General features: G+C 38.1%; 3 protein-coding genes across 5 annotated transcripts; 1 reads left to right on the plus strand and 2 right to left on the minus strand.

The window, feature by feature from the left end:
- The first annotated feature begins 571 nt into the window (after positions 1-571).
- On the plus strand, positions 572-1,319 carry LOC149048237 (uncharacterized). Its single transcript, XM_089199021.1, has one exon. It carries the CDS (start codon positions 703-705, stop codon positions 1,180-1,182), a length of 480 nt encoding a protein of 159 aa, XP_089055147.1. The 5' UTR covers positions 572-702; the 3' UTR covers positions 1,183-1,319.
- A 6,379-nt stretch (positions 1,320-7,698) lies between these two features.
- Positions 7,699-10,435, minus strand: LOC113667047 (uncharacterized). The gene is made up of 2 exons (XM_027182842.2): positions 9,571-10,435; positions 7,699-7,836 (listed from the first exon to the last, which is right to left on the minus strand). The coding sequence occupies exon 1, from the start codon at positions 10,293-10,295 to the stop codon at positions 9,582-9,584; it is 714 nt and encodes a 237-aa protein (XP_027038643.2). The 5' UTR covers positions 10,296-10,435; the 3' UTR covers positions 7,699-7,836; positions 9,571-9,581.
- Positions 10,436-10,693: 258 nt separating this feature from the next.
- On the minus strand, positions 10,694-15,304 carry LOC113667046 (uncharacterized). Of its 3 annotated transcripts, XR_016184603.1 has the most exons (6): positions 15,147-15,304; positions 14,550-14,728; positions 13,882-14,017; positions 12,756-13,439; positions 11,767-11,828; positions 10,694-11,662 (listed from the first exon to the last, which is right to left on the minus strand). XR_016184603.1 is itself a non-coding variant. In XM_089199009.1 (4 exons), exons 1-4 carry the CDS (start codon positions 15,275-15,277, stop codon positions 13,139-13,141), a joined length of 747 nt encoding a protein of 248 aa, XP_089055135.1. In that variant the 5' UTR covers positions 15,278-15,304; the 3' UTR covers positions 12,210-13,138. The 3 variants fall into 3 exon arrangements, 1 of the variants encoding a protein (XP_089055135.1); XR_016184602.1 differs by having other exon boundaries at positions 10,694-11,828; XM_089199009.1 differs by lacking the exons at positions 10,694-11,662; positions 11,767-11,828 and having other exon boundaries at positions 12,210-13,439.
- Positions 15,305-15,307: the final 3 nt, after the last annotated feature.

Consider the following 15,307-nt stretch of genomic DNA (forward strand, 5'->3'; position numbering starts at 1 on the left):
CAATGACATCACTCAGTGACTTAAAATAAACTTAAAAGGGGAAAGAATGAGACGAACTTTACGAAATAGGAGTAGAATGAAACTATGGTGCTCAGATGAAATAAGTATACCAAATTGTTAACGGGATTAACGAAATGTTTTCTTTTTAACCATGGTTTACTTGAAAACTACCTAATACCAGGACAAACTCCATGGTATTTTGTCTCAGATCATCTTGGCAAACGAAGTTATAATTACTTGAATGCTGAAACAAATATAACAAGAGTAAAACATTGTAAATCATGATATTTAAGGGTCTGTGCTTTGACTTAATGATTTCCCTTTTGACCTATTTCTTGATAGTAAAATTCTACTGTTCAATTGTAAGTATTCCTTGACACTTCTTTCAATTTAGTTTAAGCATTTAGTTTAATTCTTTCAATTTAGTTTAATTAAATTAATTAGTTAGTTATCTCAGTCTTAGCCAAAGTAATATTTAGAATCTGGAAATTAAATCTAAGTGTGGGTAAAATATTCAAACAATATTACTCACGACGTCAATGATAATCGACATTTAATATCTAATAAGTAACACTCACTCTAACACTTTGTAGTTATCATATTCCACCGAAGGAACGGAACGCCATATTATCTCTTCCCGGCGCTCAGACCTGGTAGAAGGACGCTATTTCATCTCTAACTCAGTTAACTTTTGGATAAAAGATGTTAAAATCCGTCAACAACATGTTCAGCAGACTTCAACGGTTAACGCCTCTTCTCTTCGTCTTCATCGGCTCTGTTTTGACTGTAGTGGGGAACACCTATTCTATAAATAGTCTCATAATTGCTGGACCAGTCGTTGTAACTGTGGGTGGACTGTTGCTTGTCGTCATAACGTTTTGGAACTCCTACGGTGATAAACTCGCTGAAAATGAGTCCGCCGTAAATGGTGAGGAATTTTCAAACTCTACGAGCGCTTCCCATGAGCAACTGGCGCCGATACATTACTTCGAATTTGAAAATCTGTCCGAGTTGCCTGGAAAAGAAATAGTCCCTCCCTCATATGAAGAGGCTGTGAACAATAACTTTTTAAAAACTGTACAAACTAACATAGCCATGGAAAAAGATGAACAAAAATTGAATTCGGCAAAAGACGTGAATTCCTTTCCTCCGACCCACCAGGAAAAATCGGAAAACCACTGATACAACCTTCAAAGTCGTGTGATCTCGAAACCCGAACTGCTTCCTCTTACTGACTTCCTATATGGGTACTTATCATTGTTTCAAGTAAAAAAGATTGTACTTGAGTGAGGACACAACTATCTAGTTAAGGAAGGAATAATACCAAAACTTCCTTTAACAGTTTCGCTTCAAGCGGAATTAGTATCAATGGTTATGAATCACGTTGAAATGTGTTTTTGTTGATGTGTTAGTGACCAGGAGAACTGAATTAAAAATGTAATCGATGCCGGATCAGTGACTCATCAGCTTCGGTGTTCACTGAACAAATGCGGAAGATGTTGTCCTAATAGACGTAATGAAACCCTCTGTGAGGTGTAAGGAAAAGTATCATAACTTCCTTGAAGAGTTTTCGCACCAAACGGAAATATCCCTAATGTTCATAAAACTCGGCCCTAGAAAGAGAAAAGTGAAACACCTTGGTGACTGAGAAAACCGAAAAACTGATGTTCAGTGACGTGTGAGCTTCGGTGTTTCACAGCGTGGAAAATATATATATATTTTTTTTCGATAGACGTATTAAAACCATTCTCATTCTGTTAATGGCTTGTTGATAAGTAGCTAAGTAAAACTTATTGCTGCCGCCACGAGAATAAGTTTTACTTAGTAAATTTCACAAGCCGCCAACAATAGCTTTATAGAATCTTTATTTCACAAGTAGATTAGATCATCACACTAGTGAATTAATTAGTTACTTATCTAATTTGTATATAAGGAGGTATGTTCTTCCTTGAATAAAGTTCTGTCTGACGAGTGCTTAGGCGCGAAACTCAGAGTCACAGAGAATAGATGCGTCCTCTTTAATTCTTTAACTTATATATATATAATTTGCACAATGGAGAATGTGCTTCCGTTTTCAACGCTTTATTCAAGACCCGACGCGTTTCGGCATTTGCCTTCCTCAGGGGCCTTAACATGCAATTGTTACAGAGTTATATTATATATATATATAAATATTTTAAGAGGAAAAAAGGACGCAACTACATTTTCCCGACAAGCTTGTTTCGTAAATCGCTTCACTCTTCAGGGGTTTAACAGGCTTGTCGGGAAAATGTAGTTGCGTCCTTTTTTCCTCTTAAAATATTTATTCCGCTCTGCTTCAACGTATTGAGCACTGTTCCACGCGAAAATCGACTTGCAGACTCCCTATATATGTATGTATGTATGTATTCGATAGACGTATTAAAACCACTCTCATTCTGTTAATGGCTTGTTGAGTGTATTCTCTGCAATTTTTGGCTCAAAAATGGAAATTAAGTTATATCAGTGAGACTCAAAGAGAAACACTTTGGCTCTAGAAAATTGTTACCGACCAGTAAGCCAGTATCATCAGTATCTCCGTATTATGTCTGTGGCGGATAGTGTCAGTTAAAAATAGACATGCTGGCGATAATAATCAAACCTTATATCCCACGTAAAACGTGAAAATATCAAAATATATGGATAAAACAGAGCTCTGAGTAAAGAAGACACTTCAAATGTGCACGTATACTTGTACTTAATCCGACGAAAAGCAAGAGAGTTGCGAGTGACTCTTTTTGGAGCAAGAAAGGCGACAAACCGCATCAATTTCAATTAGTTCACCCAAGAAAGAACTAGGTGACATGAATTGACTGGAGGAAGCTTAAATGAAATGAAAAATGGCTAACGTAAATCATCATAAACTGAGGGCTTATATAGTGTTATACGCTGTCAAGGATAAAATACCCACATTGTTTATCGGAAGTAAATGACAGAAATAGAACATACAGGTAACATCATGACAAACTCGAGTTAGTACATTTTAGGCGAATATTAAGCTCGTAGTGGCACTCGAAACTGAAGAGTTGTGCCGAGTAACCACGTTTTTTCAACCTACTGCATTCCAACTCAAGGCAGTATAAAAAAATTTTTTTTAGTTTCCGTCCACCTAGGCAATGTATTAATCGAATTTAAGGCTGACATAGTCATTCTCCATCTGAGCACTGTGTCCGGTCACATCGGTACGTTTACATTACAAAACCTGAAACCTCTGAAAGTTAATTTAAGATCCAATATTATGAAGCCTTAAGTTATAAAAAGCATAAACGACCTTGTATTTTGCTGGATAGGAATTCGTGTAGTCTTAAAACGACGCAATATTTCCAAGCATGAAGTACAACCTCTACAGTTATTTCCTCATTTGTCGCGCCAACTCGCATTCTTTTCAAAAAATAGCAACGGATTAAGTCAATGATAGTCATGATTGCAACTTGAAAATTTTAAATTTATCTCTTCATTCCGGGTTAATAAAATAATAAATCTTAAAAGAGAAACGTAGATGTCTTCAACAAGAGATCATGATTCCGCGTGTTTCTCAATTTTGTTTCCTCCTTGTGAGGCACAAAGCTGTAATCACACGTAGCTCACAAGCTGGGTATCTAACGATTATCACTTGCCTTACTTTCCCCTGGGCCAGTTTTGCATGTTATCGCCTGTTAGGGGAAATCAAATCACACTGTCGAGAGATTGTGCATCACAGTAAGAAGACGACCATTAAAAAGTGTGGTCTCTTAAATATCCACGTGAACTTCTACTCTAAAAAAATAAAAATAAGACAAACATAGCATGGCACAATCTTTGCACATGGCAACTTCTCCCGAAGGATGTTAATATTTACCATGTAAGGTGAACCAAAAATGCAATTAACAGAACAATTGTTAAACTGCATGGATCAACAAAAGAACAAGAAGTTTATTTCAAAACAAAGAAAAGTTTCCGTGGTATATGCTGTACACTGAAACAATACGAACATATACGAATATTTGCTCGCAAAATCCCTTGCTTTTACATTTCAGCAAATATCCAACAAAAAGCTGCGTGAGCATATTGTTTGAGTCTTCATAAGGAACGTGACGAAATGGGGATCCATGCTTTAGAAGCACGTGATAAGAACAGGCATTAGCACACAAGGTGAAATCGATGATGTCAAAGATGGCGTCGCATATTTTGATGTCTTCTGTGTTCTATTACAGTTCCTGAAAAGACGCATTGCATCATGAAATCTGCAACAAGAATCTTAATTTTGAGGTAAACTATACAGCTGTCTCTAATATATCATGAGCAAGAACCAATCAAAAATCATGTATGAATAACAAATAAATTCCAGGTCGCCGTGCGTCTGTAAGAGTAAAGAATAAATTATATTATGAAACAGACGCACGGCAACATAGAACTTGTTTGTTTTAAACGATTAACCCTTTACAACCTAAAATCAGTATACATATTCTCCATACTGCTCTTTAGACATTTCCTAAGGTGCTGACAAGGAGAATTTGTGCTCTAATAAAAGGCTTCCTACGTCAGTGATCATTCCTCTACTCTCAAGACCTCGACGAATGATTCAGGAGTGATTCTGTAGGGAGAAATTTGATGCTAATCACCCTAAGGGTTTAGAGGGTTAAAAAGCCAAATGCTGTTAAAAGGTCTAGATAGAAGCAGATATGTAACGAATTTAAGAAGATAAACGAGACCTATTAAATTTGCAAACATGTTTCGACAGTTTCTCTTTTATCTTCAGTTGTGAATAAAACAAAGTACAGAGTTGAATTTAGAGTGTGTAACAAAATGCTGATTGGACAAAACAAACAATGGTAACAGAACAGTGTATGCATTTACAAGGAAAGTTTTAAATTAACATGATAAATTGGTGATTAAGTGTAGGTTTCTCCCATTTAATGTGGATAGCTTCTTTGATTTAGGTTGAAAAGTTGTGGAAGCGTGATCTAAGATGTTAAAACACTCATCAGAACAAAAAGTGCGACATTGTGGAGAATTAGGTAGATGTCTGAAAATGTGAGAGGTCCTATCGCTGACCAAGCGCTCACTTACGCGTGTGGATAAATGCCGAGAGGTTTCGCCGACATAGCAGGCATTACAGCCCGCACACAAAAACTTGTAAACCACACACGTACGGAGCCCACGAGGGATAGGGTCTTTCACACCAAACATATTGCCTAAAAAAACCAACTTAATATCGATGTTTTTACAATAGCGCTTAGCAAATTGGCGAACCCAAATTTTGTTAATGCTGACGTCACCTATACGTCTGTCTTTCAATAGATCATATTTAAGACCAATCAAAAAGCGTGTATTATTCTGTTTATCATATAACATACCATAGAAATCTTAGCACATAATCTAATTTTTAAACAGAAGTTGTAATCTAGTAATTTATTATTCTATCCACGGTCTAACTCTAGCGTCTTCGAGCACCTTTGCTTAATCACGAAGTTCTTGGCAAGCCAAGAAACTGCTTTGTAATGCCACTGGGATTATGTCACATGTTGTATATTTGCAAGAAAACTTTCATTTATAAGTATGAATTTACAAGACTGTGCGTTCGATATCAGATGTCTGCTCTACAACATCCAGTCCTCAACGGCATGTCCCCCTGTAAGCAATAAAGCAATGCTGCCATTGTGGTCATGTTCTTAATATCAGTTGCATTCCATAAAAATTTTAGTCAGTCACGGATGGCATACACTTATTCTGTACTGCAACATACTATGGCAAAGGTTGCAAAGCTGTTGAACACAATCACAGGATGTGAACAAACACACCTTTATTGTCTCAAGGGAGGGGAGGAGAGGACCCTAGAAACAAAGTAGCACAAAAACCAGTTCAATATTTTGTCTTGTCTACACAGTGTAGCTACACTATAACTGATTTCTTTATTTATACATAGGCTACAATCGTGCCTCCTGTTTTTGCTGCTAAGACAAAGTTCTACAGGGACAATTCTAGTTCTGATTCAAACTTCAGTCAAACCTGTACTAAGCAGTCTTCATGTACTAAGCGATCCGAAATCCCCTAAATTACTGTCATTTTCACCTCCATTGGGCAGTCACCTCTATAAAGCAGTTGTGATCACCCTTGACTAAGTCCCAATGGCCTGTTGGTAATGTCTTCCACCTGTCTTGAACCGTCACTTTAAGTGGAACCCCTCTATTAAAACTAAGAATAATTCCTCAGATAAAATATAATCATGTTCATGTCTTGGAATCAATGTCAGTACTTTGAGTTCAAATGTCCTCAATGCATTGCAGATTATCTTCCTCCTCTGGACTGTTATGGCAAATACTAAGCATGAACATCATGTAAGTCATATGCTGGTCAACATGTGCTACACAGTCAGTTAACTTCTAGTAACCCTCTAACTCCCAGATGTGATTCACATGTATCCTCTCTATACAATATCCTTCCACTATCCAACAAACAGGTAATGAGAGTTCTCAAATGTATGAGGTAGAAGTTGCTATCTTGATCTAACACCAAATTCTTGCATCTAATTTACAAGGAAATGTGTAGCAGCTAGAGGGGAGAATTAACAATCAGATCCTGAGTGTTGAAGGGCTAAGTGGTCACCCTGCCATTCCCCACAGGTGCCACTTAATACAGGTTCAACTGTATATATACTTAAATGATATAGTTTATATATAACTTTTATGATATACAGATTATGGACATCAAATGATTAAAGGGCTAATACTTTAAATTTTCAGCTTTTTTAAAATTTCTTTTGGTACTTAATCCACCTAGATAACCTTTTGCTTGATTATCAACTTGGGGTAAAAAAAACCTTCCTCATCCAAAACTGTCCACATTACTTAACTTGTGCTTTAAAACAGTGATTACATTGAAAAAAACAAGATTCAGTTTCCTCTGAATACTATCCCCATCCATACCAAGACTCTTCTATTTTTATAGCCAATCCGAGATTTTAAAATTCTGCACAAAACACAGCCCTACACTTCATAGCTAATTAGTTTCCTCTTCGTTCACCACCCCCCTCCCCAGCCCCCCTACTCCGAGGGGCCTCACTCTAATAACATTGAATATTAATCATGTGTGGTCAACACAACAGTTCTCACCAATAAAAAACTTAAAATAAAAATTGTGCTCACCCTAACAACACTAAGTGTGATCAACACAACAGTTTGTAAATAATTCTTATATATAAAAGGGCAGATTATCATTGTGGATATTGATGCTTAAATAAAGCTAATGAGTAAACCACTTTTACTCATTATAGTATCAAGCATACTTTCTCACAATGTGGGATTACATTTAAATGAAAACATCAAAAATTCTGAATCAATACTCCAGTCTTGATAACAAATTGTTTACCTTGGAATAAATATGCAGTTATGTAAGCAGTAACAAACAAAAATTGCAATAACCATAGCTTAATAGTGCATTTTACAGTTGTGTGCTTGTTTGCCAGGCCTTTGAACAGGAGTTAGGCTAGGGCTGACCTTGTTATGATACAAACCTTGCTGCTTTTCAAATGCAAATTACTTTGTTATCATGCTAACTAATTACTGGTCTCTATCACAACAAGGTCACCGTCAGCCTCACTCCAAATCAAAGGCTGGGCAACTAAGTACACAACTGTAAAATGGCCTCATCTGGTTTGGCTCACTTAGTTTTCAAACCCATATCTTTTTATATGCTAATAATACCATGTGTCCTCCTAAACTAGATTTGGTTTCAAAGATTGTGCCTCTGCAAAGATAGAACTGGGAAATTCCCCCAGACCATCTTTGCATTATTATCACATCACATGTGTTACTCCAAGTCTCTGGATTCATCCTCCCTCTGTTAAATAGAAAAAAAAGATAAAATAAATATCTGGGTATTCAATTACATCTTGCTTGACTCAGCTTGTGGGGGACAAGGCTGCTAAGGACCTAGGGCCTTGGAACAAGAAAGCATGCATTCAACCATTGGTTTGGTCATGTATCTAGTCATTACGTAATGGGTTTACTTTCACACCGCCCCTCTCTACCCAAAAGAATAAATCGTTAACTATCATCTACCAGGGGAACCAAACAAAATCCATGTGGATTAGCTGTGATGGACGAGCATCACATCCTAGAGGAGCAGACATACTTTTAATCACCTCTTGCTGAAAGATACTACCAATATGGGCTACCAACTATAGGCCACTTAGCTTCTAAAATTTATTATTAACTAGAAGTTTTTCTATCGTGGAAAAAGGAAAATGAAAAAAAACAAAGAATTGGAAAAAATGCCACATTTGTTATCGTCATGCAAAGAATCCACTGTGTGTGAAGTGTGTAAAGCACACATGGCTGTTAAAACATCTTACAGCTCAAAAGAAAAACACAACCTAAAAACTTCAAACAATCACGTCTAATAAACTGAATCAGTTTCTTTAAAGCCTCACTATTTGTACAAATAAGGAAAACTGTCAGATACATGCTAACATTTTACATTATCTGGGAGCCTCTAGGAAGGAATAGCCCCATCTCCTCTACAGCTTGCGAAATCTCAAGGATGAAAGAGATCTTGGATAATTCTTTGCTATTTAACAAGTAGACTCCACATAGCCATACTTCTGTTCAGTTATAGCTCACAAATTATGTCAAAATGTGATAACAAAAAAAGTGGCACACAAGGTGCAGCCAAGAGTGTCAATAAACGATTTTCTTAAATAAATTTCATGCCATCTGTGATTACTACTGAAAAAACGCACAGCAACATCAAATCTATTTGTTTCACACAACAAAGAAACATCTGTCCTCCAATATCATAAAGTGTGAGCTTTCAAAATGTGTGCATTGTTCAGCTTATAATAAAAAGGAAGGAGGTCAAGAACAGTCATTTCCATAATATACGTGTCATTGACCAAGCATGAGATCAAAATGGCTGGATATTAGCCAAGTCCTTTTAAGCCTTTTGATGGACTGAGACATAGTTGAGGTCCATAAAAATGAAAAAAAAACAAAAACAAAAACAAACAGAAAAGAAATAGCCATATTGAACCAACAGGTTTAGTCAAAAAGGATTTATCGTATAGCAAAAAGATTTTGCTTTATTAAGAACTATTTGAAGCCAACTGTTTTTGTAGCATAAGAAACCACTGACAGTTGTTCATGTTTTCTTTATTTTGACTGTTTTCAGTTGCTTTCAGTTACTCCATTGCTGACACTGTCCAAAATTAATGAACATTTTTTGTACATTCACTCCAAGCAATTTTTTTCCTACCCAGGACCAAAGTAGGTAATCCCAAGCAGGCAAGATGGGCCCATCTTACCCACTCGGGCAGCCAAACAGAACTCAGGACTTGCTTCATATTACCCACAGGCACTGCCAGCAGTATAATAAAAGCATATAAAGCATTTTCTGTTCTAGAATAGTAATAACATTAGTAAATTTATCTTTAAATCTTTTTTTTTTTACTTTTGAGTTATGTTTTCATTTTTTCTTCTTCTAGGATGAAGTGGTCAGTGTATCATGTAGTGAATAAACACATCATACTTCTCGTAAAGATTTAGAAATTAAAGGAGTTTTTAACTTGAAACTAACCTCACAGCTATCTAACCCACTTTCTCCATGGGAGGGGCAGTTGGAGTTACACTTTGGTCTGTAACACTTTGGTCTGTAGCACTTTCATACGACGGTGGAGGAGGCATATCTGTCGAAGGGTATGGTGAGTAATCATGTCCACTTTGAGGAGGGAAAGGGTGCTGTGTTTGAGGAGGGAAAGGGTGTTGTGTTACAGGAGGATACACTTGTCCTGTCGGATACTGTGGATATGTTCCCGCAGCGGGCGGAGGTGGGTTGTTCGGGTAAGGTCCCGGTTGATATCCGTATGACGGCCCATAAGGTTGTTGAGGTCCAAAAGTGTTGCCTGAAGGGTACTGAGAAGTTGATACCGCTCCAGGACCCGGTTGACTTGTAGAGACAGTTTGAGTAGAAGGCGGTCCGGTTATAACTTGCCCTTGATTTGCTTTGTTTTGGACTTGGCAATAACAGATCGAAATGACGAGCAAAACGCCTCCGATCGCAAGGAATATTGGTCCGACGATTCGACAATTCTTTAAATTTCGTTCTGTTTCCAGTCTGTCCTCGCGGCAAAAGTCGCACCAATCATCTTCTGGGCCCCAAAATGGTTCGGCAAGGTGACCCACCATGGTCAAAATGAAACCAATAAGTAAACACATGATAGTGAAAAAAATTAGAAGACATTTAGTGCAGCTTGGACCGCTACAACGCTGAGCTGGCCTTTGATAAATGACCACTCGATTCATTTTAGATTGCCGATGTGGATACACGAATTTAATCCTCACTCGAAGCAAGCAGATTTAATTTGTTCCGGAGTGCTTCGGTGGAAAAAATCGTAAATGATGGTTTCCCTATAAAGTTGGAAACGAGGCTTGTGTCAATCTCCGAGACGAGGCTGTTACGTAATCAGGCCAACGTCATGACCCCCGTCTGGCCTAAGTGGAAGGCCGGACGGGGGTCATGTCGCAAGAACCGAGAGTTGCACTTACGAGTCTTACAGGGTTCGAGAGTCATGAACGAGAGACAAATGTTTTCCTTTCCAACCCACCAAACTCAGTCGCGTACAACTGAAGAATTTGCTCCTTAGGGTAGAAGAAGAGAAATGGGTGGAATCACTGACACGCTGTAACAATATCTAAAAATCTTAGAAGAGCCGTGATACTTTAATTTGTGAAAAGATTAATTTTTATAGAGTACAAGGGTCACCAAACAGGATCAACTGGCTGCTCTCGAAGCTACGTTTCTTACATCTTGACAGAAATACTTAATGTCTAAAAAGGATATAAATATGTTCTTGTCTCGCATACGAATGTCGAAAAGGTAACCATACTCAGCCAAGACTGGGTTCTCATTCTAGGCAATGTTTCGAAACTATGTATTGATCAAAGAACAGAAAGAACTCATGGAGGTTAGCTAGGATATAGTCTTTCCATTCCTCTGTTAATTTTGATTTTCCTCCTTAAGGTGAATTGCAGATCATATCTAAGAGAGCAGTTCGTGTTGATCTAAGATTTTCAACTAACCCATTTCCTCAACAGGAGGTGGACTTGGAGTTGTGCTTGCAGAAATGTTAACTTCGCTTTGGTAAACAATACTGTCGTAGGATGGTGGAGGTTCTCCTAGATATACAGGTAGTTGGTTATTCAGAGGACACGATCCCGCCGTGGGCGATTGCGGGTTGTTGATGCATGACCAGCAGTGCCTGTCGTCGTGGCTGATTTTGTCATGAATTCTGTTTGACTTGTGTAAGGCATGGCGGGTGCACTTGGCACCCCAGTCACGTAAAAAACTTGGCTTTCAGTTCTTCCTTGATCATTTCTTCCCGTTATGACGTAGTAGCAAATCCAACATGAGACACTGAGTAGCAAAAGTCCCGCGAAAATGAGAGGCACTCCGACATACCAAACAGCCGCACACAGAAAGGCACCAACAACTATACAACAGATTGCGCACGAAATATTCAGAAACTGAAAAACACAATTCCAGACATATATGAAGCAGCCAAAGTTTTGATGCGGAGAGGCTACTGGTCTCGTATACTGAATCACAACTCGTTGGGGCTGCTGGCTGTTCATGCCATTCATTTTCCTGATTTAAATGATCGGCGATGTTCCTTAATGAAAAATGTACACACCATAAGCGAAAGAATCTCCAAGGATAAATGAAGGTAAATTATATCTGTGCGAACTAGCGCAGCTGCGATGCACAACCTTTTACCTTTGAATACCGACCACTAAGCCAGTCGTTTCCGGCATCCTGCTGAGCGAGATTTAAAGCTTCTGGAAAATAAGACAAAAAGAGGGGTAATGCCTAGAATGTTCTGAAACATTTCGATTGGTCCATAGCTTGTCAATAAAAAAAAGTGACACCGTCATCCACACAAACTCTACAGTTGCGTGATTAAGGCCTCAGATTTTAGCATTTTAAACAGTTAATTAAAAGTTTTCCATGAGGCGTTCTGCAAGAACGAAGTTGAATAGTAATCAACAAGTTAAACATAACCACAACTCACAAAATTTTTTAAGGAATTGATATGAAAACATATTCAAATCGCAATCATGCCACACTTTGGAGGAACATTAAACCTTTTTCCATGCGCTCATGATAGTTGTTCCTAATGAATTTATTATGAAAGCTGTACTAAACCGTTTACTGATCACTTCCCATATCAAGTAATTTATTCATCAGGTGTAACTTTACAAAGCACATTAAGAACAAAACCATTTGCAAAAATAGTAAAAACCAATTGTGCTCAACCGTTTCCTTCTTTAAATATGTTTCGAAGTCTTCCTGAAATGAAATCATTTTTATTATCAACATTCACTGAATCGTTCAAATGGTTCATTTAGTACCTGACACGTGTCAAGAAGTGTGACGGAGTGATACTGATTAAAGCAGCGCTTGATTAACTTATTCATAGAGCGCTGGACTGCCGTGCGGAAGGTCGAGGTTCAAGCCCCAGATATGATCAACACCCAGGGTCTTAAATTAATTGAAGAAAATGTGCTGCCTAAGCTACGACATCTGAAAACGTTTTGACATTCTGGTGATCTCGGATAAGGGCGATAAACCTTAAGCCCCGTCTCCTGCATCTTCTCTCCTGTACTGGTTCGCAAGGGAAGTTAAGGAACCCGCGCAATTTTCGCAAAAAGTAGGGGGTGTGGCTCCTGGTTTTATGGACTGGCCCTGTTTGACACCCTGCTCACCTCAATCCATCCTCGTATCCAGTCTTCTCTTCTAACACAATACGTAAATAGCGACAAGGGTACGAGTCCGGAAAAAGGTACGACACTATAAACACAGGATTGCCTCTGTGACTGCCACTTTGTTTTAAAACGCGATAGCGTTATACGGTGATCTTTCTCAAAACAGCCCGCCTTGATTCCTTGGAATAACTCCTTATAACCGGTTTCCAAACTTCGTTACTTATGGAAGTGCTTCGCGTTAACGAGAAAAATCTTTTCGGTCACCACATCTCCTTACATCATCTATGATCACAAAGCATGTCTCTCAGGAAAAGTTCAAATTAATACAATTACGCCCATCACAATGTTTGATTTGGAGTTTTTACAATTGGCCAAATCCTCTTTTAGAGTTTTGACTTTCTTCCAAAAAATTCAAAGCTCTTCAGAAGCCCTTTACCGGTTAAAATTTCACTTTGAAGGCCACTAATGATGTCACTATAGAAATCTGATTTTAAATGCATAACACTATTTCTGTTCAAGTTATTATTGCCTACAGCCGCCTTTCCCATCCGTATGGCTGTATCTAGAAGTTTTTCAATATCACAGATTTCATGGACAATCCCACCAGCCAGAGCCTCCTCTGCTTCAAACCGTCGTCCCATGAATACAGCATCTGCAATTACTTTGGGGTCCTTTATCTTGCCTCTGGCACATGTGAAGAAGTAAAAGGATGCCATGAACTAAGAAATGCTTGCAAAAGGTGTGGTGAAATTGGGGAGGACTCCATAGGGATGAAAGTGTGGGATAGTATATGCTAGGAGTTATTCAATATATATGAAACCATAGGGGAAAAATCCATGGGGGAGGGGGGGGGGAAGGAGGGAGGGGATGAGATTCATATGAGGAAGGAACTCATACTGGGGGGAAAATCCTGTATTTTCAAAGGGGAGAGGGGGGAAGTGAGGGGAATCTCACTGAAAGTGATGTTAGGAATCCCATTTGAAATTGGGAAGGATACCCAGACCAGTCCAAAAATTCCATAATTACCAAGGTGGGAAAGGGGGTGGGTAATGGGTAAAAACAGCTCAGATTGGTTAATTCCCTCAATAAGGGAGGCCAAACCAAACTAGAAGACAAGCATAATTACCTCATCAACAGGTTATTTCCAATACCAAAACGCATGCCATACTTGACCTCTGGAAAGCTAAACCAACCTTTCTTGGTTCTCATAACTCTGTAGTCATGTGCAAGGGCTAATAGTGCTCCACCAGCAAAGGTATGTCCTATAGTACACAACAGAGAAGGAAAACAACTAACTTAAACATGGCTTGTTAGTCTAATGCAAGTGAACTGGAATTTGTCAACATCTGTCCAATGATCAGGCTACTGGACTAGCTATCATGATTTTCATCCATGAAACGACACAGTTAAACCTGGTTCACACTAGTGACACAAGAACATGAATGAAAACTAAAAAGAAAACTGTAGGAACATCAATATATTGTTATATTGTGTTGTGAACATGGAGGAAATGATACTGATATTAACCCACATTTAACATCTAAAATCTATACATTAATTATCTCCACCACCTTGCAAACATTTCTTGTAAACCAACTTTGAGAATTTGTATAAAATAAAATAAAATTATATCCTTAGCTGATGGTTTTTTTTCTAACAACCTTTAGGCTTTCAATAGTATTGATAAGCTGCAATCAAACTTGAAACCAAGAAAAAAAAATTGAATAACATAACCTCCTTGTACCATTAAGGAGTCCACACAGAGTGTAAGAAGTCTAATTGGCAATACTGTACCATTTAATGCAGCCACTGTTAACATGGGAAATGATAATAATCTTGCCAAGACTTTATGAAGCAAAGATGTGGTTTCTATGAACTCCTCTGGAGTACATGTCGCAAGGAATTCTTGATCTAGCCCATTTGAGTAAAATTTTTTATCTCCAGTGATGATCAGAAATTTAACCTTTTCATTCCTGAAAACGAAAATTCAATATGGAGGACTATGTTTGAAACAAGCTAAAGGGACCATTCATAATGATCATGATAAAATGACTGTAGACATATTTCTGTAAGAGCAAGGTGACTTTGTTTTGAGATGAGATCGCTCATCTTGGGGCAGAGGGAGGTGAGTGACGTAACCTTCATTCGGATCACTCACTCACCCAAGGCAGTTATGCAAACATCTTAAAAAGATTTAGATATCAAATATACTTCGTTGTGTTGGCTCAGCAGGTAAAATTGCACTTAAACAGCCTATTTTTTCTCAAGATGTTCCAATAAACACGCATAGCTCATCATTCTGGAGAAATTAACCTTCGCTATAACGTTCCTGTTCAGGTTAACACTAACAGGGCTCTGAAGTCTTCAAACAATTACGCAGCTTATAAATACCTTTCGATCTCATCCAGAGCAGCATAGAATTCTTTAAAAAATTCTAAATTTAATCGGTTTTCTCCATTTTTCATGGAAAGAATTGCATAATTGTCCACGAAAGAAACCTCGACCTTCCCACTCCCTGCCATATTCGATTCATTGCATTCAGCTGAGCATTG

The sequence above is a fragment of the Pocillopora damicornis genome, chromosome 3, assembly GCF_964200805.1.
Source record: "Pocillopora damicornis chromosome 3, jaPocDami1.2, whole genome shotgun sequence".
Lineage (NCBI taxonomy): Eukaryota > Metazoa > Cnidaria > Anthozoa > Scleractinia > Pocilloporidae > Pocillopora > Pocillopora damicornis.